The following is a 23373-nucleotide window of genomic DNA, read 5'->3' on the forward strand; positions in this document are numbered from 1 at the left end:
TAACATTTAAAAATATGCACTGTTATACTTCCCTGATGTCCTTTGCACAAAACATCACATTTGCTATTACAGTAGACACTCGGTTATCCAAACCCCTTGGGCAATGGTTAAAGTGTTCATTTGATCTGATAACTGAAGTCTACACAGAGCAATGTTGAAATACTCTAACAGAACTTACACGTCTACTCAAATAAAATGGTCATTATGTGATTAAGTATGTAGCTATACCTTTGATTAATCAAAACAAAACCACTGTTCTGTTCATAAAACTATACTATATTTTATTTTTTACATGGCAGAAAAAATAGAACAAAAAATGTACAAAGCTGGTTGGTAAATGTTATATAACTAGATCAAATAGATATTGTCTTCCATGTTAGTTCTTCATCTTCCAAACTGTAATCATTTTATCTCTTTGGGCAGTGTTCTCCACCATCTTAAACCTGTAAAGGATCAGTGAATGTATAGGTGTACTGAGAATGAGGATGTTTACCATTTCCCAATTTCCCTGGTGAGACTGTCAATGGTCCACTTGGATGAGGTGGACAGCACCAGTAATCCATCAGTAGTGATGCACTCCCACAATTTCACCAGCCAGCCTGAATGTTAACAATTAAATCACTGTAATTTAACCCTTAAACGCGCACGCAGGTTTTGAGAAATGCGTGTTTACCAAAATTGGTTTTATATTGAAAGTGGTGAGAGTTTGCTAAACTGAATTAGCCTAACACCTTATATAAACAGAAAGTTTATTCAATAGGCTATCAGGGGAAGTTTAAATAACCACTGTAACAACAGGCGCTCACTTGTTATGAAGTGATGAAGAACAGCGTCTTGACTTTTCGCGATTTCGTATTCCTTCCGGTGGCAGCCATATTTGTAATTGGCTGAGTCACGTGACCCATATATGGCCTGAGGCATAATTGAATGGCGAATCGATCGGCGTTTATTGCAGAACAATAGAATGAACTGGGAAGGAGATACGAGTCTTTTTCCAAAGGTATGTAAACAGTTTTACGTGTTCATTTCGTAAAAAGTTAGTTTCATGGCGAGTTTTGGCCCTGTGTTTCAGTGTAGGGTAAAACCCTACATATCATTTCATTCACTATTACATCATGAATTAAATGATGGCAGTTGCGTAGCCATAGGGACAATGGTTCGGAAGTTACAGCGCTTTGTTTACTGCCATGCGTGAGGGCCACTATAATGGCCTTTGCGCGTTTAAGGGTTAATGATGTTTAAATATCACCATCAGTACTAACACAAAGACGTATGCACACACAGTGGTAAACCAGCATATGTGACCTGCCGGGTGAAAAGCATCATAATTCTATTTTGCAATCAAAAATAATGAAATACATTGGGTAAAAAATCATGCAACAAAAATAATTTTGTGCACTTTTTAAATGTTTCGTGTTACAAGACTCAAAATGATATGGGGTGGACTATCCTGCACCTTGATGAATCTCCAAACACAAGCCCCCTACTTGCACAGACCGTTGCTAAGGATAAGCCTATTTTGTTGTTTTTTTTCCACTTATTTTTCTTTCCAGTTTTTTTCTTACCTATTTTACTCAAAATTTCTCTATTTCGCTGAGCATCAATAAAAATTGATTGCAATATCTTACAAGCATGTGTGACTGCTCTCTAGAATATTTTGTACATTGTGACTGCTTTATTAGAATATCACAATCTTTAGTCACCATTCCTACGAGCTAGGTTGTTCTATTAGAGCTTCCATACAAAATGTGCTAAGCTGCTATTCCTTGGTGCCCATTTATCTAATTCTCCACCTATTTTTCCAGCATTTTGCTCTTTGCTTTTACCAATATATTTTTCCAAAAAAATTTCCGGCAAAATCAGTACATCGTCACTTTTGATCAATTAAATAAATTTGATTATTTTGCAGTTCCTACTCTCTTTTGCTATAACTCGAATTCAATAGAAATGCAACACCAGTCAGGTCTTCATTGGTACACATGCAATATGTAGTGGTTGTAGTAAGTTAGTCTATATCCTTACTTGTTGGTGAAATAACACGATCGAGAAATTCCACCAGCACAAAATCATGGTTCTCAATTTCGTTTGGTAGCCAAGTTAGCTAGAAAAGACATTACAACATAGTACACTATTAACTGATACCAGGGGCGGATCCAGGGGGGGGGCTTTGGGGGCTGAAGCCCCCCCCCTTCATATTTAGGCTTTACTTGATCAATATGCTGAGTATTATAATGAAATTTTGTCTTAGCATAATTATATGATCACTAATAATAAAAATACTCATAAAACCACCTTATAAACATCTTTCCAAGGTATTGTCAGTGGATTTATGCTAAAGTTTATGCAACAAGGACCCGGATCAGCATTGGAGGTGTACAAGATCGAGATACTCTAATAGAGCAGTCAGCTAACTACTCTAATAGAACATTCACTGGAAACATGTAGTTGGTTCTGTTGTGGAATTTTTCCAAATCTGCCTGCACCTATGCATACAATAATAAAGTACATTGGTTTGTTTAAAGGGCTTCATTCATCTACTTGTGTAGTTAATATGTATGGCAATACTTAATTCAGGTACATAATTTCCATTGAAAATGCTCTCAGATTCAATCTTGTATTGTTCAAACTTCTAAATTTTCCACTTTCAACATTATTATTCTAACATGCACCTATTCAGTGTTGTGCAATTGTGAGAGGGGTGCATCATGTACTTGGTTGTCTGTACCTACCCAAACTTTTCCATTAGCAAAATGCTTCAGAGCCATACCTATAATCTAAAGGCAGTATATAAAATATCTACAGGCAGAAAATAATTATTATGAATTTTATGTGGAAATGTCTTCAAATTGCAGTATTTTAGCATCTATTTTTCAAAATTTTCCTGGGGGGGGCATGCCTCCAGACCCCCCTAGTTCCAGCATGCTCTACCCAAGAGATTAGTACCTTGAGTTAGCCCCCCCCTTTTATAAATCCTAGATCCGCCCCTGGATACATAGTACACTATTAACTGATACATAGTACACTATTAACTGATACTTACTTGTATAAATGTGACTTTTTTAGCATCAATGGTATCAGGAATTTTAGCCTCTTTCCCAGATCCAAACTTCAACCTTCCATCCTTTTGAATTTGCATAGCACTGTTAATATATCGGCCACAGTAGTCAATCCCCACCACCTAAGGGTAACAGTGATGGTATGCATTCATTGAGTACTGATGAGACTTACTGATTCAAAAGTTTTCGACAGCATCAGTGATGTGTATCCTGCACCACACCCAATATGTAGAGCACTGGATGTCTTGCAGTTGTACTTCTGTACAACTGACTCGTAATAGGCAATCTGAGAGTTAGTCTTCTGTATACCCTAAAATAGGTCACCCTTATCATTAAAAGTACGTAGACTACAAGATATTATCAACATACAAACGCTTTGTAGTACTAGTCCAGCATGGCAATAAAAATTTAATAGGGAGTGGCTACTCTTGACAATTATATCTCTTAAATTGCAAGCACATAATATGGCTACACCAACTGTTATATTTTTTACCCCCCCATATTCCTCATCCAGTAGGTTGACTAGGTTAGATTCCACTTCATACTGAAACTGGCCATTAGTGGAGGGAAGCCAGCACTTCTCTTTGTCACAAATTGGCAACTGCACTGGATTATCTGTTGTAAAAGACTGGTATTAAAATTATACCTGACAATTCCACAACCTAAATGACATTATACTCTGGCCCCTACAAACCTCTACTAAATAAACATCCCTTATAAGATTCTTAATTATTGCTTACCTTCAACTCCCACCCCAAGGACGTACACTTCACAGCCACACAGTCTGACTGGAGCAGGATTGGCAGATTTCACTACACGAAATCCAGCATGTTGGAAGAAATGTCTGCGGAAAGCATATCTGGAAAAACGAGATGCCTCCGAGCTGCCAGTAGATGCCCATGATCCACCCTTAAAAAGGGGAATAGCAGAGTATTTAAAACAGCTCTTGCCATAACAGGAAAATGGCAAAGGCAAGGAACCTGAGATCGTAACATCATTAGAAACTTCATAAAATAATATCAACCACAAACATGTACACTGTATAGTGGATCAGTAAGTCTTGTTAACTTTGAAAATAACAATTCACAATTCCAAAGCATCTTGTCTTAGATGCAGACAAGTATTCTGGTTTAATCAGTCACATGTAATGTAACAATATTTCAAGCCACTGCAGGATCTAGAAAGGCCTGTCAGAATTGCTGCTGTCGGCCCCAAAATATCTCACTCAAGCCAGACTACTATTCCAGCACAGAACACTCAAAGACAGCATTATTTTACTTCGTAGTAAAAGCATCAGCAACTATGATACAAGCTATTGATGAAGCTGTGTGTTGTCTAGTGATCACCTACATAACAGCAATTGTTCCTTACGGGAAGTTTCATTTCGAATAAACAGTTCCCTGCAAAAGGTTTACCATTATTCCACTATACAGTACAGTGTAGATGAAGATATTATAGTTCTTTGCCTTTACCACATACCAACCAGGCAATACTCTACGTAGTTGATATAAAATCTAAAGCACCTTACCCTCCCTTCAAAACCAGAAGCTAACAATAAGCTTAAAAGCAAAAACATAATGTTGACCGTGCAGGAGTTGACCGGGATGATTACAAAATTAAGTGTTGACCGGGATGATAACAATACAACATGTTGATCGAGATGATATACATGTTGACCGAGAAGATAATATTTATAAGTGTTGACCGGGATGATAACATAATTTAAATGTGTTGACCGGGATGACAATTTTATAAGCACAACCCAGAGACCACCTGTATATTTATATTATTGGGAGTAAGAAGACAATAATACTAAGCAAACACAATATGATTATACAAAGTGCATAGAATGTATGATGCATCGTAAAGCTACTAAGTGTGGCATTTGGTTTGTATAGTATGATAGTACTGTATAGTAGGGACCACAAAGGAGTAGGCGTGGCCCATGAATAAAATCACCAGCATCACTTTTGCCAGATGATGATGAGGCAGTAGTGGTTAGGCAAAACTAAGCCCAAACAAGCTTTCAGATCAACCTGAAATACTTTCAACAAGTTGCTACAGAATTTTAAATAATTTAACAGAATTTTCTAGTGACTGACTGACTGACGCCTTCAGACAAACATAACTTGACAACGGCTAAGGCTATGGGCTTGATTTTTTCACTGTTCGCTTCGGTCCGAGAGGTGCCTTTTGGCACAGTACGTACAATGCATTCTTCATGGACTTACCAGTGTCCTCCTTTGTACCTATTCATCTTTACTGACAGCGAAAAGTGTTGATTTGGTAGTAGCACGTGATGGCTTCCCTTCGTAACGGAAATCGTCTGTATTTTTCATAATTGCTACTTTGATTGCAGAGGTGTTTTCAAACAGTTCTTGATTTGTACTGCTGTGTAATGGGTTGACCATAGCTGACAACGAAGTGTAATGGATACTTCACTTTTTAGACAATAATTGATATACCGTAACTGGGGCGCAAAGTGCTATTTCTTTTGATGCAGTATGCATGGACTACAGAGGAGGGGGTTGATTCGTAATGTTGTGTAACGGGTTGAACGTAGCTGACAATGAAGTGTAACGGATGCTTCACTTTTCAGATGATAATTGACATAGCTGGGGCGTGCAGCACCATTTCTTTCTTTTGATGCAGTATGCGTGGGTTTTCAGTACTTTTTATCGATGTGCTATGGTCCACCTACTCTAGTTGAAAATTCCAAAATTTTTGTGTGTATTTGTGTACATCTTATACATGCAAGTCTAATGCTTTAAACAGACAAGCCACAGAAGTGCAATGCATGGCTTTCATGTATCAATATAATTATGTTGTACAAGTGTGATGGGTAATGGTATTTTCTCTTTATAACAAGTTGTTTAAGAGTAACATTTAGCAAGCCCTGATATACACACAGGATTTATGCTATTTTTCACTCGAAGTAATAATATAGTTTAATGCTTCATAAGTCTACTAAAATTCAATAACAGTCCTGTACACAAACTACAGTACAAATCAACTAAAGCTTTCACAACCAGTTATTGGCATACTGTAATCAAGAAGCAGATAGTGACCGTCAATAAGAATTGCAGTGACGTTCATTATTTACAGTGTAGTACATTTGTGGATTATGATATATCTCACCATCATCAAGGTATGTCGACCATCAAAGCATGGTGTTGAAAAGTCGTTGTACAGATATGTCGCCTCAAAGCCAGGAAGACCATTGAAATGGTCTTCAACCCATTCCCACACGTTTCCATAAATGTCATGAAACCCCAGTGGAGTTGCCGGGAACATGTTCACGGGCTGTAGACACACATACATGTAGATACATACATACGCACAGTATAAACACTAAGGCATAATTTGATCAAAGAGCAAGTCTCAAGTTATTATGTTCTATAAATTATATGTTACAAAGCACTATTGAGTTGGGAAGCCAGATCATCATTAATAGTATATCTTGAGGGCACAACTTACAATCACTCAGAACTCCTACAGATTTTAGTCACCAAGGTTACAGCACGCTTTAGTTCATACAAGTTAAATTAAATTCTAGCACCTTGCAAGGCTACATGTTGTTAAGAGAAAACTGTTATACATTTTACTAGCTGGCTACCATAAGGAAAAAGCAACACTATGCCACCCACAACATAGCAGCCTATACTAACATTGGATGATCCGTATTTAAACTGCAAGTTGATATTGGTATCCTTTCTGAACACTGGATCACAAAGGATATCTGTAGAGGGATCCTAAATAAAAGACAGATCACTAGGTAACTGCAATATTGAAAAGATGAGTTGACGTACTGGGTCCCCCCTCATCCTGTGATGTTCTGCCTCAGTAGGTAGACGGTAATCTGGTCCCTTCCACTTACAGAATGCCTTAGCCTCGTGGTAGTTGATGTCCACCGGCCAATCCCATGGCATGTCTATCACATCATACACAGTACGATACCTACACAATAGAAAGACAACATTATCATATTAGCCCACACAAGTGCTATTGTGCAAGTGTGTGTGCATGTGTATATATGCATAAAATGTGTACCGATATTTGGTGGTGTTTGTTTCACCATTCATACTGCCATTAGCATGTCCATTCTCTACCACACGAGGCAGGCAGTGGGAGTATGATGACAAAGCAGCTCCACAGCGAGATTTGCACCCTTCTTGACACACCCAGAATGTGGGATGGTTAGCTCCACAATAAGTCACCCATTTCCAACCTACAAAAATGTACATATGAAAGATTTCATACATCTTTATATGTAGTAAACCTTCATCTGTCCAATACTGCTTGTTTTTATATCCACCAGCATTGACAAATTCAAAAAATTCACGGTTTGTGACGAGATATTTGCTTGCCTCAAATTCTGGAGCACTACACAGGTATCATCATAGAACATATCTAGTAATTATTATCCTAGCTCACTTCATCTCTACTTGTCCATACTCATTGTCCCAACCGTAGGATGGAAAATCCACCGGTTTGCCAAATCTCACTGTCCCCTCTGGTACAGTAATCATCTCATTTCGTACAGCTGCATCAGCTATATTAACCATTGCATATATAATGTAATTATACCTAGCATTATGAGACACTGTAACTTTGTGTAACAATTGTTTTTGGGCTTGTATCCATGTAGCCATCAATCCAATTTGCCACCCAAATAGTACTGACCATTAACATCTTATATGTATGTGTTAAAAATTAATCTCACCATATACAGCAACAGTCAACATAACCAGTAATAATAATTACTTGTGGTATACAACCACTAACATATTTTAGGAGGAGCATATATCCAGTTGGTTGGCTTCTGTACATGATCAATAGGCAACTGCCTTATAAGCACTGATGAGGTTTCCAAATGGATCCTAAAGGTACCACAGGTCACATATAGTAGTGGTTGATGATCACATATCTTAACTGACCTTTCGTGTTCCATTCCCATAAATAGAGACCACTAAATAAAATAAATGAAGTGACATCAGTTTTATAAAAAGTATGATATAATGGTAACCCAAAGATACATTTATGCAAAGTTCTTAGCAACAGTGCAATCCATTAAAAAATCTAAGTTTTTCTCCAAGTATAAATCACTAGGTTACTTCTTCAAACATGGCGCATGTGATTACCAACTAGTGTTTCTCAGTGACTGATATGTAGCAGGTCAGATATATGAGATACACTATTTAATTGGTGTTAAGCAAGTTAACACACACGTGCAATAAAATGCATTTGAATTTTTCAGCTTTTCTTTTGCACAGAATGAATGGTAAGAGGTCAGCATATGCATGGGTGTACAATATCTCATAACCATTCTATAGTTAGTTTAGTTTATGTAAAAAGATCTGTCACCCATCCCACACAGAATGTGTATGTTATTTGTCAACTTTTACTGATTCATTTGTCAAATTCATATTATGGCTACAAATCAATAATGGCTTACCCATGGAGACTGTGGTGTTATTGGGAACTCCAGTGGAGCATTCTCAATAACATCAATCACAACTTCTTTCACTTGACGACGATACTCCAACACATCAGCTAGGCTGGGCCACTTGTAGCTGCCTCCCATCCTATAGTTCTCCTGTACATCACATAAGCAATAAAAATAATGTCATCAGTTTACATTGCAGTCTGGACATTAATAGAGCTTTCCTGTTAGGGGGATTTCATATAACTGTACTTACGAATAACTATATTATGGGGTGGCTGGTTATATTACAGCGGGTAGTCATATAGACTTACAGTGTCATCCCATGACATTTCATCCACTCCTGTTTCAAACAGTGACTCGTAATGTCTATTGACACGTTTCTGTAAGTAATAAAGTACATAAAATTGTATTAAATCATTTATCGCATAATTGCATAATTACTACATAACTAATTTCTCATTATTTATAAGGCTACATGGTCAAGGGATTGAGCCATTATTGTGATCAGAACTGTGTTGCTCTGTACACTAAACCCATCCTTAATATAGCTGAGAAGTAGAGACCAAGTGAACTGATAGAATTCCTTGGAACATGTATACACAAGCAGGCTTCAACACATGTTTAGGGTTTCTATGGATAAACTGAGGTCATGTAGTAACTACTCACAGTGATCAAACCAGTTAGTAGTAGCTTGTTAATGTAGAGTGTAGCAGGATGAGCAACGTAGAAGATCAGTGGTAATCGTAGTCTGTCTGGACACAAGTAGAATGACTTCTCCTCTAAACCAAAGGTGGAAAAGAAATGCTCATTAAGCAAACCACAGTCATCCATTACATAATATCATTGTGTTCTATTGCATAACCAGGTATGTTATGTTAACTTGTTAACATGACAATAAACAATTTACACACCCCATACAAGTGCTGCTCAGAAACACCAAACATTCTGCAAATTTAAAGGGAATGCCTTTAGCTCCTTTTTTACCCTTACAGATTTGTGTTGAGTAACGAGTTGCATATTCTTTGGAATCTGCATTAGAACTGCGGATCAAACAAATACCGCGAAGACACACCTTTTAATCCAGCGAACACCAGCTCATCCAAATCGTATGTATTCTCGAAATATTCTCTGATCTCTCTAAAAAAATATCAAAAAAACAGGTTCATGAAACTTACATGGAAAAGCTTCGTAGCTTACTTGCGGGTGCATCCATTCAGATCGCAAGGTCGCAGCGATTTGAACTTGTACACCTTTTTAGCTAGCGGGTTCTCTCCTGTTGACTGAGCTTCGATTACTGGCATTGTCACTGCACGCGAGTCTTGAGCAGGAGTGGACAAAAAAAAGTGCAAAAATACTTCGAAGAAACGGCTAATATAAGGAAAACGGAGTTGGTATTCACGTGATTACAGAGTATACGGAGAAAGGTACATTGCCGTAAAACACGAATCAGGGGTGCGTAGCTTACAGACGGATATGGTAAGAGTGTCGTGTTGATTATCGCGTTGTTGGCATATCTGTTGTGTGTATTTAGCTAACAGTGTTGTTCTGCTGCTTCACTCCAATTAATGCCCTCGTATACACTCCCAAAGTGATACCCCAATTTGAAAAATGTAATCATTTTGTCATAGGTATTGTTGATGGCATAAAGACCAGATTACTTATTCTCTGTTTTGAGTATAGCCATCATTTTTTCAGAGACCTCAACCTGGAAAGTACACTTGAAGTAAGACCTGAGGTTGAGATTTGCTTACTTATGCGTGAGGTATTGTCTAGAAGTTTCCTGTAAGAAATTGCAAACTTCACAACTTTCTTTGGTTATTTTCAGTTATACTTCTCCATTTTTAGCCATTAGAGCACTGTTTAGTGCTTTTGCCAAGAGGTTTGAAGTGAAATTAAATACATTAGAGCTTAGTTTTCTAGGAATTGTAATGTGTGAGATGGAAATCCATGCATGAGTCAACAATCCAATGTATGTATCTTGCACGTAATACGTGAGAGTTGAGGTGTCTGTTTTTTGCTGACTATCTCACAAAAAGAGAAAATGATATGGGCACATTCAACTACAGTTATTGTTGGAAGGTTTGCTATAGTAATGTGTCAAAATGCACATAAATCCAATTATTAGATTCTCGTCCCTATCTGTGTGTCTATTTGCTTTACCACATCCATTATTTTTTGTGCCATTGATGGCTGAATGTAGCTAAAGTTTTATCAAGTCAGTAATCGTTTGTGTGGTCTATAGGTTGCCTTGCTTGGTACATATTTATTTATAGGATGAAAGTAAGTATACAGTATAATGATTGGATAAAGAGCTGGCACTAACTAAACACGAGTAGATCCTCTAATGGAGTTCCAGTAAAATCATACAGCATTAGTAATTGATTGTGTATCTGCTTTTTTCTGGATATTTACACAGTGCACAGTTTCTCAAATATTATCCGTGTAGTATATTTTGTAAGAGCTTGTAACCCTTACATGTCTTTAACTACATCAGAGTAGCCTGATATTGTCTAGAAAGTTTCATATGGGGGAGGGGGGGAGTTGGCTATGGTCACTGATTGTATTAGTCAATATTTAGTGATTGTTTTTAGCACAGCCAGCACGTGTAGCATGCTTTGGGATATGTTTCCTTGTCCATAATAATGGGATTGGCAGTTTTAAAACAATTTCAGACCAGTATGTTGTTCGTCCGGTGATGCAGTACATCCTATGTCTCATAGCTTACCATCATCAGCAGTTTAAAATCTTCAGGTGCACAAAGGAAGTGTTTGTTATAATATGGTCTATTAACTATGTTTATACACTGCTCTATGTGTAGTTGCATTCTTTGCTGTAATGTGCTAGAATTCACCCAAGTATGTGAACTAGTTGATTTCTTGGTATAGCGTATTGTTAATTCATCACATATCGGTGTGGCAAGTGATAAGTACAAATGGCATTCCAGCTTGCAGTGTTTGTAAGCACAGCTGTTCTTCCATGGTACATTGACTTGGTAGTATTCGTATTGCTTGTTCTGTTACTTTCAACAAATCTTCCACATTACATTATAGTATAGGCCACTTGTTTAACTGTTATACTTCCTCTCCTTTGAGAAACCCCTCCATAATTCTCCCAGTAGCAAACTACATTTTTGTCATTGCAAACAGCTGATAATAAGGGACCAGCCTGACAATGATGGTATAGCACATTTATCAGTGGAGAGAAGCGAAGTTGTCAATTTTGATGTTAGTACACAGCTTACAGATGTTAAGCTATTCAACTAATCCATTAACTATTTGTATCATTGTAACTCAAGTCGCCTTTACTCAAGTCAGTTTTCCAGAAAATATATCAACTTGTTCACTTTATTTCTGATCTGTTTTCTTGGTAGTCTGGACATTGTGTATGTCTTAGTGTTACCTAGAAATCTCTCACAACTCTACTGTCTATATACCCGTGCTATGAAGGACATCGTACTATTGTGTGTCCCAATGATTTTCAAGTTGACCAGCATGTACATGTCCTAAACTGGTACCATTAAATCAATGTGACTGTGATTAGGTATAAAAGGATACGATGGAGGGGGACTCTTGGTGACACCCTAAGAATACAGTTACATTGTAATTTATAAGCTTTGCTATATTATTGCTGCCACATGGATAGTCTCAGTACTGTAGAGCTGCTGCAGTGTGTACACTAGGAGAAATTTTTAAAACATACCATACACACACTTTCTGTTTCAGCATAGATGATAGAGTACATAAAAGGGATAGGAAACGCAAGCGGTTTCCGGTTTGATTTCCGTTACGTGTGACTTGAAAGTACAAGACAGTTTTGGGAATTAGTGTTCTAAGCAGCGTAAATAGTAATCCAACAAACTACAGTAAGTGTTTAGGCCTTTGTGAGAGATTTTGGCGACATAATTCAGATCGTAGATTTGTATCGCATTAACCGTGATTGTTACACGCCGTGATACTTTCGCTCATAGTACCTTCATGCCTCGTCCATACTGCTTCTTTTATAGCCGGTTCCACTTTCAAATCTTGTGGTAAGCTAGGCGTGTCACCAACACAGTCTTTTACCCTTGCGTTATACTGCAAGGTGGTTTAAACTTTTGGGTAAAAATGGAAGATACTTAGTCATTTCTTCGAGCAACAGTTCCTGTTTTGCTCTGATATTCCCTTTCTCTCTGTTAAATGGTAAGGAATAGGTTTATCACAGTTAAAAGGATAGAATATATTTATGAAGAAAGTTAAGTGGTTTAAAGTAATTTTTGGGCCGTTTTTTTTTTTTTTTCACTTTCAATCTCCTGTAATTGTGCGTATAACTTCCTTGAGGGTTGGTACTATCCTAGTTCCCTCGATTACTTACTTAAGTTTATTGTAGCAAAGTTTCACAGTCGTTGGTTACAAAATTCTGTCGTTACAACAATTTGTTTCTCTGATGATACAAATGCAGCAAGCGTAATGAGTATGTTCGTGACGTAATACACGGAATTCCAATAGAAATGTATGTATTTCGTGATGTCACATTATTGCGTTTCCTATCCCTTTTATGTACTCTGTTATCTATGGTTTCGGTACATGTGGTTCTGTTGTACTGGCATCATTCTTGCCTGTTATAATGTTAATTTTTGTACAGCTTTTTTCCATGCAATTTTTTGCCTTGTACAAAGTGCCATTGCATCAACCACCTATGAATATGATCTTCCCATTAAATTTTTGCTGTTGTGTATTTTATGATGATAATGTGTAATACTAATGCAGGCTTATCCACCAGTGAGGGATCACTATACCATTTTAACTACTCACCTACGAGTGGAGCCATTGCTGCCACATCTCAAGCAGCACAACTGGCTGACTCCACCTGATCATGAGGCATTGAACAGGAGAGAGCTGGACCGGAAAAGGAAGGTTGAAATGATCGTGGGTATCCTGAAGATGAAGAATGGTAGAGTATGGTGTGATGAGGTGTTCTTGAGATGTGTACTCTTGAGTGGCCAAAAGGAAGTTGCTAAGATGTTGGGACATGTTGAAGAAATTCCTTCATACCCTTCACTGCAACCAATTGTAGACACCAGTAAGTGCATAATTGTGTGTGCGTGTGTGTGTAGTGTAGTTTGTGTGTGTGTGTGTGTGTGTGTGTGGTGTGTGATGTCATAGTGTGAGATTGTAGTGTGTTTATGTTTTTGTACTTTGTCTGTAACACAATCGTTAAATTGTGTCTGTAATGGTATGTTGAATGTATTATCTGATACCAGTTGGGGTTGTTACATATATTACTTTTGCAGTAGTGAGTAATATAACGCATAGTAATGAGTAATATACCATATTTTCGAGGGATAAAACTTTTGTGAAACTGTGTAAAATACGATTCTCGCATTTTTTAATTCACAAAAGTCTAGTAAATGGTTTTGGAAAGGTAATAGCTATGTGTATAAACCTAAAACATTTCACGATTATGTTTTCATGGAGCTATCATTACTTGCAAAATTCATAAAAGTTTTGTCCCTCGGAATTTCTGGCTATACTGCATAAAGGATATTACATTTGGAATTATAATTCTTTTATTGCGCATTGTGTATATCCAACATGTGATAAGAGTTGAAGATAATGTTGCAGGTGTGAACAAAGAATGGAGACATGGGGGGTCCTCTTAAACTACAACAAAGCATGTTTCTTGTGGCTAAGCTACACCAGAGAAACATGTGTAGAAACACATGGCTGGTAGCTTGTATTTGGGAGTTTAGACTTGCTTATACAGTAGTTTGTATTTAAAAATTATTAGTTACAGCCCTCAGAGTAACATGTAATTCGCAATTCATTACTTTTTACTGTGAGTAATATGTAACTGTAGTGCATTACATTGCTAAGAAGTAATGAACAACTTACATTAGTAAAGATCCCTGTGTGTGCAGTATTTGTGTTACAATGAAACATACATGCATGTTGTATGAACATTGTGTACATGCGAATACATGAGTAGACTGTGTAAGCGTAGATGTGTTTTTTGCTACTGTACTAAATATAGTGACAGCAGAACTCCAAGAGCAGTCCTGTTCTTATACCCACAATATTGACATTGCTATTGTGCTCCTGTTTCTATTATTATTTAAACTTTCAACATATGTGACCCAGTCTGGGAAAACTGGTCTTATCGCCCATCTGAAAGTATCGAGAAACGCCAGTTTTAAATATCCAGAGTGTTGCCAACGGTGGTGCTACGCTTACCAAATTATCATATGTTTTACAACAATTTATTACCTTCCAGATCATCCACTGAAGAAGTAGTCAACAGCTAAGTTTCCCGCCATTTAGATAGTTTTTTTAACCGAGGTTGGCTGTATCAGGCAAGCTCTAAAAGGGGTGGGAGGCGGGGACCTGGAAGGCAGGAAAGATGCTGTTTAAAAATTAAAGAGGAACATTTTGGGATGAATTAGGCCAAGTTATGGACCATTCAGGTCTCAAAACTGGCTAAAATAAAAGGAAATTTCAACACCATGGAGCTGTACAGCCACATACAGCCATTCTCAGGCTGACCAGAGCTCCATTAAGGCCCCACACCACACGTATGGAGCGCCACTGGGCTTAGGAAAAGCCATATCACACTATTGTGATTGACACTTTGCGTAGTCAGCACAAAGAACTGGGACATGAAAGAGGACTAAGGGAAGTCTATGATGTGTCCACTGTATGTACTGTGATTCAGTACATTATTACAGGCTGTTGGTACTCGTGATTGATGAATTTTTTGACCCCTCAAAATTTGTGGGATCAGTTATTTTTTCCTTTAAGATTAACCCACTAAACTTACAAATGTTTTTGTAGCCATGAGAAAAGCTTACAAGTCTGTCACTTTAATACTTTCTGTGAGAGGTAAAATCTTTCATTGGACTAACCACAATTAGACTCTGGACTTCTTTTCACCCTCACCGGTAGTGAGACATGGACAGTCTGGCTTTTGCTTCCACAGTTTACAGCAGGTAGGGAGCTTCCACATTTTACACCAAGTCCCCATTTAAACAGCCAGGTAGATTTTAATTAACTTGTTTGCTTGATAGCAACCAGAAGTTATTGAAACCAGGAAGTATGTGATCAGGAGACTGCCAGACTAGTGATCTAACTGATTGACTGTGCTGCCACAAACACTCAAATATGTATTCATGTAACACTTTCACACCTCAGATCAAAGGAGCCGTGCTGGCTACATTTCTTATGTAGCCCAGCTAGCCAGGCTACATACGAAATGTAGCCGAGCTACAACTGGGCAGTGATTGTGTAGATGTTGAGGCCGAAATCGATTGTGGGGATCGATTAATACTCACGTGATTAGGATGCACAACTTGGATTTCGCCATGAAAACCACTCAGATGGAGAGCGTTTTGTTATCCTCACCATCCTACGAGTTGAAAAATGTTTGGCTAAGGTGAGAACTAGTGCTACAGTTTATTCACTGATCATTTCCTCACGTTTTTGAATATGGACACGCCCCTATCACGAAGCTACCACTCTGCACGGAGTAACCACTCTACAAGCAAGCTTATCTATCTAGGCCTTTAGCAAACTTTATACTTTTTCCATTAACAATTCAATAGCACTGATTTAAACATTAAACTCATGGAACCAAAGTTCTCCGTGATATCTCTAGGATATGTTTGTTTATCATAACCGAATGTAACCAGAACGTACTAGCTGCTGACCCATAATTGAAGTTTTAGGTATGCGTACATAATATATCCAGTGGCTGCACTCTTATTGGCTTATGTGATTGATCGCCCTGTACAGGCTATCAGCCTGATAAATGTTACATATTAGCTGTAACACGAGGCGTTCAGGCTTTGCCTGATATGTATGCCCTCTGCTCTCGGGCCTGTGGCCCTTGGGCAGTCGGGCATACGTATCAGGCAAAGCCCTCATGCCCGTGTTACAACTATTACATGTACACATGCACACAGGAAGTGTTTGGTATGGATATACATGTACACAGTTCATACTTGCCCATTTGACTGTTCACTTCCTGGGTGCCTGCTAAACAGTGCTGGAAATTTTCCTGTAGGACGTTTGTATATGAACATACACACGCATGCACATGCACACGCACGCACACACAACATACACATTTTTACAACACACACATACATTTGTACAACACACACATACATTTGTACAACACACACATGTAACATGCACACACACACACACACACACACACACACACACACACACACACACACACACACACACACACACACACACACACACACACACACACACACACACACACACACACACACACACACACACAACACACACACACGCACACACACACATGCACGCACACACACTTGTACAACATGTACACACACACACACACACACACATGCACGCACACACACTTGTACAACATGTACACACACACACACACACACACATACACACATACACACATACACACACGCACGCACACACACACACACTTGTACATGTACATGTACGTCCTCATACATACATTCATGTGTACACCATCTGTGCATACAACACACAGTGTGAAGGCTTGTATGTTGTGTTTATTATTATTGTCTTTTTGGTATAGGTGTTGCAACTAGTGACATGGCTGCACAACCTCCTCTTGTGCTGGGTGCAGGAAGAAGAAGAATACCAAGTCATGAAGGTAGTGTTGTATATCAAGAAACTATGGCAATTAAATAATCTTTCCTCTCTTGGTGATGGTTTAATCACTAAGAAAGTATTTAAATGATCTCCTAGTCATGTGTGCATACATCATAGAGAAAAATTTATTTACATTATAAATATTTTTACATGTGCTTATATTAAGGAAGTGGCTTATCACTTAACACTTTTGCTATGAGTTTGCTACAGTATCAAGCTGGTCAGTTATTAACCTTGTCCCTATTTGGTATAAAAGTCAAACTACCAGGTGAGAAAAAGTGTATATCAAGTAGGTCGCTTTGACAGTTATCTTGTCAGTGAGTCTAAGAGAGTATATGCATGGGGATGTATACCATAAGTCTAGGCTGTAATCAAGTATTACTGTACTGCAGTTGAAAGGCTTACACATCTGTAGTTGTTGTGGTTTTATACTTAGTCCAGCCATTTAGTGCCATGCGGAGTACATGAGTATACAGTTATGGACGTATATGCTGGTATCTGAATTTTAGAATATGTTGTCCACCAAACTAGATGTTTCTGTGTATAGTAAATTATGAATTTCACTTTGAACATCATTTCAGTTGTGGTCCTTTCACTATCATTTTGTGTGGCATTGAATGAGTTTGCCAAGAATGTTTGCTGGTCTGCTATTCTGTGTAGAAGAATATTATATTTTCAATACACTTTTATGTTGTAGAAGTGCCAAGTACCATTTGTTGTAGGACTTACTGTTATGTGGTTTGAATAACCTCACTATCGGATAGAGGTGTTGCCATTACTCACGTGGCGTGTCACCAGACCAGGCCCATGTACAGTGTGGATGGATACATACGTAGCAGCTGTTAATATTTCTCAGTTTTGTTCACTTGCTAGTCAGGTGTTATAAAGGATAATTCCAGTACATCTTGGTACACTTTGATATGAGTTTGTGTTGCTACATCACCAGTAATTATATATTTTACAACCAAAAACGGCAGTGCTGATTTGGTTACAAGAATGTGTGTGTGTGTGTGTATAATATAACATATTGTGTGTACAACGGTGTATATTAAGAAATTCAGTCTGCCAGCTGCAAGTTAAGCTTTGATTTGCAAATTTCGGACCTCACCCACATCACCCACTGTATAGTATGCCTACATGTGAGAAATGAAGGCTAACATATAAACTTGTACTAAATGTTTGTACAGTTAAATGATAAAATCTACATGTGTACTTGTACAGTACACGTATATAATTTAAAATAGTACTTTGTTGAGACTTCCATTATGTTTTTATTTTGTTGCAGTCCACCATCATGCATTCATTGTATACTCCAAAGAAGATGACCCTTCTAATTGTGTGAAAGACTTGTCAGATTTTTTAACTTACTGTGGAGTGGACTGTGATATTGACCAGTATCATACAACTGAGAATGTCCTCGACTGGGGACTGTGGAATGAGGAACAAATCAGAAAGTGTGCTCACATGAATGGATATGTGCTACTGGTGTGTTCACTAAGACTGTACCAGCAACTCTGTGATGCCAGAAATAGTTCACGGATTGAAATGAGAGCTGGGCATTTGACTAACTTAACATTGAACAGTTTAATAAAGGATTCAATTATAACACAGCGTGTTATCCCAGTGTTTCTTGAACAGCGAATGGAGTGTGTTCCTACTTGTGTTGCAGAGAGAACTTGTTATGCTCTTCACTGGAGTAGGGTGATGAATTGTGATTCTAATGCAGAAGCTAGTGTTATCTTAAACACACCGGGACTAGAGTCTCTGAGGAGTCTGGTATGTAGGCTAAGGGACGAACCAGAGAATGTTAAACCAGAGGTAGCAACTACCCCAGGACTAATATGTAAGTGTGTATATGACTGTGTCTTTCAGTAGAGGTGTGTGCATTCATGCATGTGTGCGATGTGTAATGTGTAGTGTGCGCATGCATTTACGTAGTGTGTGATGTGTGCATGTCTTATGATATTGTTTTCCTGTCTACATAGCTCCACCAGGCCCGTATCCACCAGCAAAGCCACAAGAAACACCTCCACCAGTTCAACAGCCACCAGTACTAAAACCGCCTTCAGAACCTGTAGAAGGTGAAGTTCCTGATGACTTTTTACATGAGGTAGCAAACAACATTGGCAAAGATTGGTCACGTCTCGGTGTCAGGTTGGGCATACAGTTCAGAACACTAGAAATGATCAGACATAGCACACCATATGATATGAGACAGCAGGCCTACCTTATGTTGGTACATTGGAAGGAGACGCACGAAACTCTTCCCAAAATTGAAGAGCTACAAGACAAACTGGATGAATTGAAATTGGGTCGTATAGGAAGATTATCTACCAAATATACACAGCAATGAATATTTGTATTACTTATCTATAAGTTATTAATTTTTATAACTATGTCATTTAAATTTTTAGTGCATGTAAATGATTATTAGATATTCTGTCTGTGACTTGAGGAATCCTTAGTTACCTGAGCCACATCTTAGCGGAGTTTGCTTATTCGAATATTCACACCACATTTACTGACACTGATAATGAAATATAAACTAGAGGATGCCATCATTTGGGATGGAGTGCCAGTGATAAGTTTTCAGGTGGTCTGTAGAGGTGCTTAATATGCATGCAAGTGACTTAAAACTAGATAGTCACTGTCTACAGCAATGGAGCATGCCATGTGGTGTAAAATAATTGCAGAGCCACTTCTTGTCTCACGAAATTTAGGTGTTCATTTTGGCATGTGTACCCTGGCAACCATGTGCATGATAAAGCCCTCTTGTACGTAAATATAAAGGAAAAAAGACTAGCTGCAATGCCTAATCATATGTATGCATGCATGTAGTTAGAGTATAATATGGAAGTCATAAAGGTTGTCTTGTTGGGCTATTGTGTAGTACAGGATAACAGCTTTTGTGAAAATTTGAATTCAATTGAAACTAGGGGCTATATATCTTTATGTGTGTGCTTATTTGGAAATGTTCAGTAAACATAATACAGTCTATTCTGATTATAAAATTGTATTGAATCTGCTCATTTTCAGTTGTGAGGGAGTTACTTGTAACTTTACAGCAGTTTGATATGAGTCTTCTACACCGGCAAGCTGGTTGGTACAAGCAGTTATTAACATTATCTCTGTTTAGTATGAAAGTTAAGCAAGGTGAGAATAAAAGAATGCAGCTCACTATTACTAGTTAGAGCTCAGTGTAAATTATATAGATGTATGAGTACAGCAAGTATTGATGTGTAGGAGATATAGTACATGTACATTACCTGTATATATGCTACTGTGTATAGCTAATGTAATGGATTGGAGCATTTATAAGTATCTCATTCCCAAAGTACCTGCACTACAATTTGAACACAAACAGCATACGAACTAGTACATGTCACACACTTAAAGATGGGTAGGGAGACTGGTGCAATGTTAAGAACCCCCATCCAGTTAACTGTGTTCTTACCCGAATTTTTACCCTGTTTGGCCTCACTTTCATATTCTTAGTGCTATCAAGTCTCTGTATGTACACAACACATTACATGCACTAGTAGTGATAAGGCTGCACTCAGTCCATCTGTACTATAATAACACACGTGTAAGTATATGACACATATATACATTTATGTATCATGTCCATGTAGTGGAATGATGGCCAGCATACATCTCAGTTGTATGTAATAAATACACTGCAGTTGGCTATGCACAAATATAGTAAAGTATTAGGTGTTTGTTTATGTCTGCTGGCATATTTTTGTATTTATACGACAATCTTTTCATTATCTTTTGTGACATTGTTAGCATATATAAATCAACATTTTCACCGGATTTGATAACATGTGACCAGCTTATTTCACATATTTGTTGAGTGTCCGTTGAATAGCAATATCGTATTGATACTACTGAACATGTATTGTGGGCAGCGGATGTCATTCACTAGACATTGTTGTCTTATAGGCATACCTTAACTATCCTTATTAGGCATTCCATTACATTGTCTTCCACTATAATTATGCACATTCATTAAGATTTAAGAATCTTATGCAGTTAGTGTTATTCTCATTACTACAGTCCACCCTCATGCTTTCATTGTGTACTCTAAAGAAGATGATCCTAACAATCATGTGAAAGACTTGTCAGATTTCCTGCGGGCTAACTGTGGAGTGGACTGTGATATTGACCAGTATCATACCAATGACAATGTTCTTGACTGGGAACTGTGGAATGAAGAACAAATCAGAAAGTGTGCTCATGTAAAGGGCTATGTGCTACTGGTGTGTTCACTAAGACTGTACCAGCAACTCTGTGATGCCAGAAATAGTTTGCGTATTGAAATGAGAGCTGGGCATTTGACTAACTTAACATTGAACAGCTTAATAAAGGATTCAATCATAACGCAGCATGTAATCCCAGTGTTTCTTGAACAACACAAAATGGAGTGTGTTCCTACTTGTGTTGCAGAGAGAACTTGTTATGCTCTTAACTGGAGTAGGGTGATGAATTGTGATCCTAATGCAGAAGCTAGTGTTATCTTAAACACACCAGGACTAGAGTCTCTAAGGAGTCTGGTATGTAGACTAAGAAATGAGCCAGAAAGTGTCAAACCAAGAGTAGTCCCTCCTTCCAAACTATCATGTAAGTGTATGGTCATGATGAACATATCTCAAGTTTGTGCTGTGTGTAGTGTGGTGTAGTGTGTAGTGTGGTGTAGTGTGTAGTGTGGTGTAGTGTGGAGTAGTGTGCACGTGGTGTAGTGTGCACGTGGTGTAGTGTGCACATGGTGTAGTGTGCACGTGGTGTAGTGTGCACGTGGTGTAGTGTGGTGTGTTTGTGCATGTATATATATGCTTGCATGTGTACACGTGTGTGTGTGTGGTTGTACAAACTGTATGTACACATGTCAGTTGGTATGTGTGTGTGTGTGTGTTTTGTATGTCAGTAATGTGCGTGTGTGTTACACACATCACTATGTGAATTTCAATGCATTAATATAGTGTGTTATGTGCCTGCCAACATGTATGTTGTGCAAGACTTATCTGGTTTCAAATTTCCTCTTCATTAACTTATCTAGTACAACCACCAGTCTTCTGTCCACCATCATCACTACAAGAAACTCGTGTACCAGTTCAGCAGCTACCAAACCACACTGAAGTAGAGGATGAGGTTCCTGATGACTATTTGCATGAGGTGGCAGACAACATTGGAAGGGATTGGTCACGTCTTGGTATCAGGCTTGGCATGCGGTCCAGAACACTGGATATGATAAGACGTGACTCACATTACAACAATAGACAGCAGGCCTACCTGATGTTGGTACACTGGAAGAACACTCACAAATCTCTTCCCACAATTGTTGAGCTGCAGGACAGATTGGATGAACTGAGACTGTGTAATATAGGACTTAGACAATGTACATAGCACATCAATTGTTGTGAATGAATATTGTGTGTATATCCTATTATGCCACTTATTATCTATACATAATATGACTCATGTTGTCAACTAGTGAGTTTATAGTTACATGGTACTATGGTGTACTATCAGTGCAGGAGCAGAAAGACCATTATACACACTTAAAGGAAATCAAGCGATGAGCATCAACACCATTCACGCTTTAGCTGTATAGCCATTATGCAATGTATGGTAAAATCTTACCGATGAATGGTGGGTATAAAATTAATGTAGATACAATTATAAAATGTGTAAGGGTAGTACATGATGAGCGACACATGTACAGTGTTCATGCACAAGCTTCAAATTCTTTCATGTGAATCCTAGCTAGTTACTGATTCAGGGACTCACCAGGGATTGTAGATTTGATTGATTTATAAATTGCCTCTCTGACAATCAGCAACTATATCATTCTTCCTTGCCAGAGCAGCATACAACACCGACGAGTACACATAGCTAGCTAACAAGTACAAACTTAACGCATGATATGGCTACAAAACAAATAGCTACATGAACACAAAATAATACAAAACAACTGAACAAATTACATAAAACAGAAAGAACCACTGTTGTTGATAGTAACAGTAATATTATCATCATTAGCCAGGTAATTGAAGCCACAGATGTCTTTAAAACTAATAAATATAATTTTGACCCTTGAGCCAGTGCAACAGTTATAGTACAGAATTGCTGCTGGGTCATTCAGCTGCAGGGACTGTAGTCACTATATCCTAGTTGTGTGATTAGCTATGCCAGTACCCAAACAATGGTCCGTATATTTCAG

At 38.1% G+C, this 23373-nt stretch overlaps 3 protein-coding genes across 4 annotated transcripts; 2 read left to right on the top strand and 1 right to left on the bottom strand.

Moving 5' to 3' along the window:
* Positions 1-255: 255 nt before the first annotated feature.
* LOC136255441 (hercynine oxygenase-like) lies at positions 256-9879 on the bottom strand. 2 transcript variants are annotated; one of them, XM_066048208.1, is made up of 20 exons: positions 9700-9879; positions 9575-9639; positions 9169-9281; positions 8814-8882; positions 8512-8652; positions 7994-8025; positions 7842-7936; positions 7491-7608; positions 7336-7439; positions 7107-7284; positions 6866-7013; positions 6725-6808; positions 6195-6359; positions 3797-3965; positions 3550-3671; positions 3229-3366; positions 3041-3178; positions 2023-2101; positions 494-599; positions 256-443 (listed from the first exon to the last, which is right to left on the bottom strand). In XM_066048208.1, the coding sequence occupies exons 1-20, from the start codon at positions 9801-9803 to the stop codon at positions 377-379; spliced, it is 2235 nt and encodes a 744-aa protein (XP_065904280.1). In that variant the 5' UTR covers positions 9804-9879; the 3' UTR covers positions 256-376. The 2 variants fall into 2 exon arrangements, with proteins under 2 accessions (XP_065904280.1, XP_065904281.1); XM_066048209.1 differs by lacking the exons at positions 9575-9639; positions 9700-9879 and adding an exon at positions 9493-9539.
* LOC136255442 (uncharacterized) lies at positions 9828-19604 on the top strand. Its single transcript, XM_066048210.1, has 5 exons — positions 9828-9978; positions 13248-13560; positions 17074-17151; positions 18436-18993; positions 19136-19604. Exons 1-5 carry the CDS (start codon positions 9976-9978, stop codon positions 19501-19503), a joined length of 1320 nt encoding a protein of 439 aa, XP_065904282.1. The 5' UTR covers positions 9828-9975; the 3' UTR covers positions 19504-19604.
* A 117-nt stretch (positions 19605-19721) lies between these two features.
* On the top strand, positions 19722-22622 carry LOC136255443 (uncharacterized). The gene is made up of 3 exons (XM_066048212.1): positions 19722-20303; positions 21210-21773; positions 22210-22622. Exons 1-3 carry the CDS (start codon positions 20225-20227, stop codon positions 22554-22556), a joined length of 990 nt encoding a protein of 329 aa, XP_065904284.1. The 5' UTR covers positions 19722-20224; the 3' UTR covers positions 22557-22622.
* The last annotated feature ends 751 nt before the right edge of the window (positions 22623-23373 follow it).

This window comes from Dysidea avara, chromosome 5 (genome assembly GCF_963678975.1).
Source record: "Dysidea avara chromosome 5, odDysAvar1.4, whole genome shotgun sequence".
NCBI lineage: Eukaryota > Metazoa > Porifera > Demospongiae > Dictyoceratida > Dysideidae > Dysidea > Dysidea avara.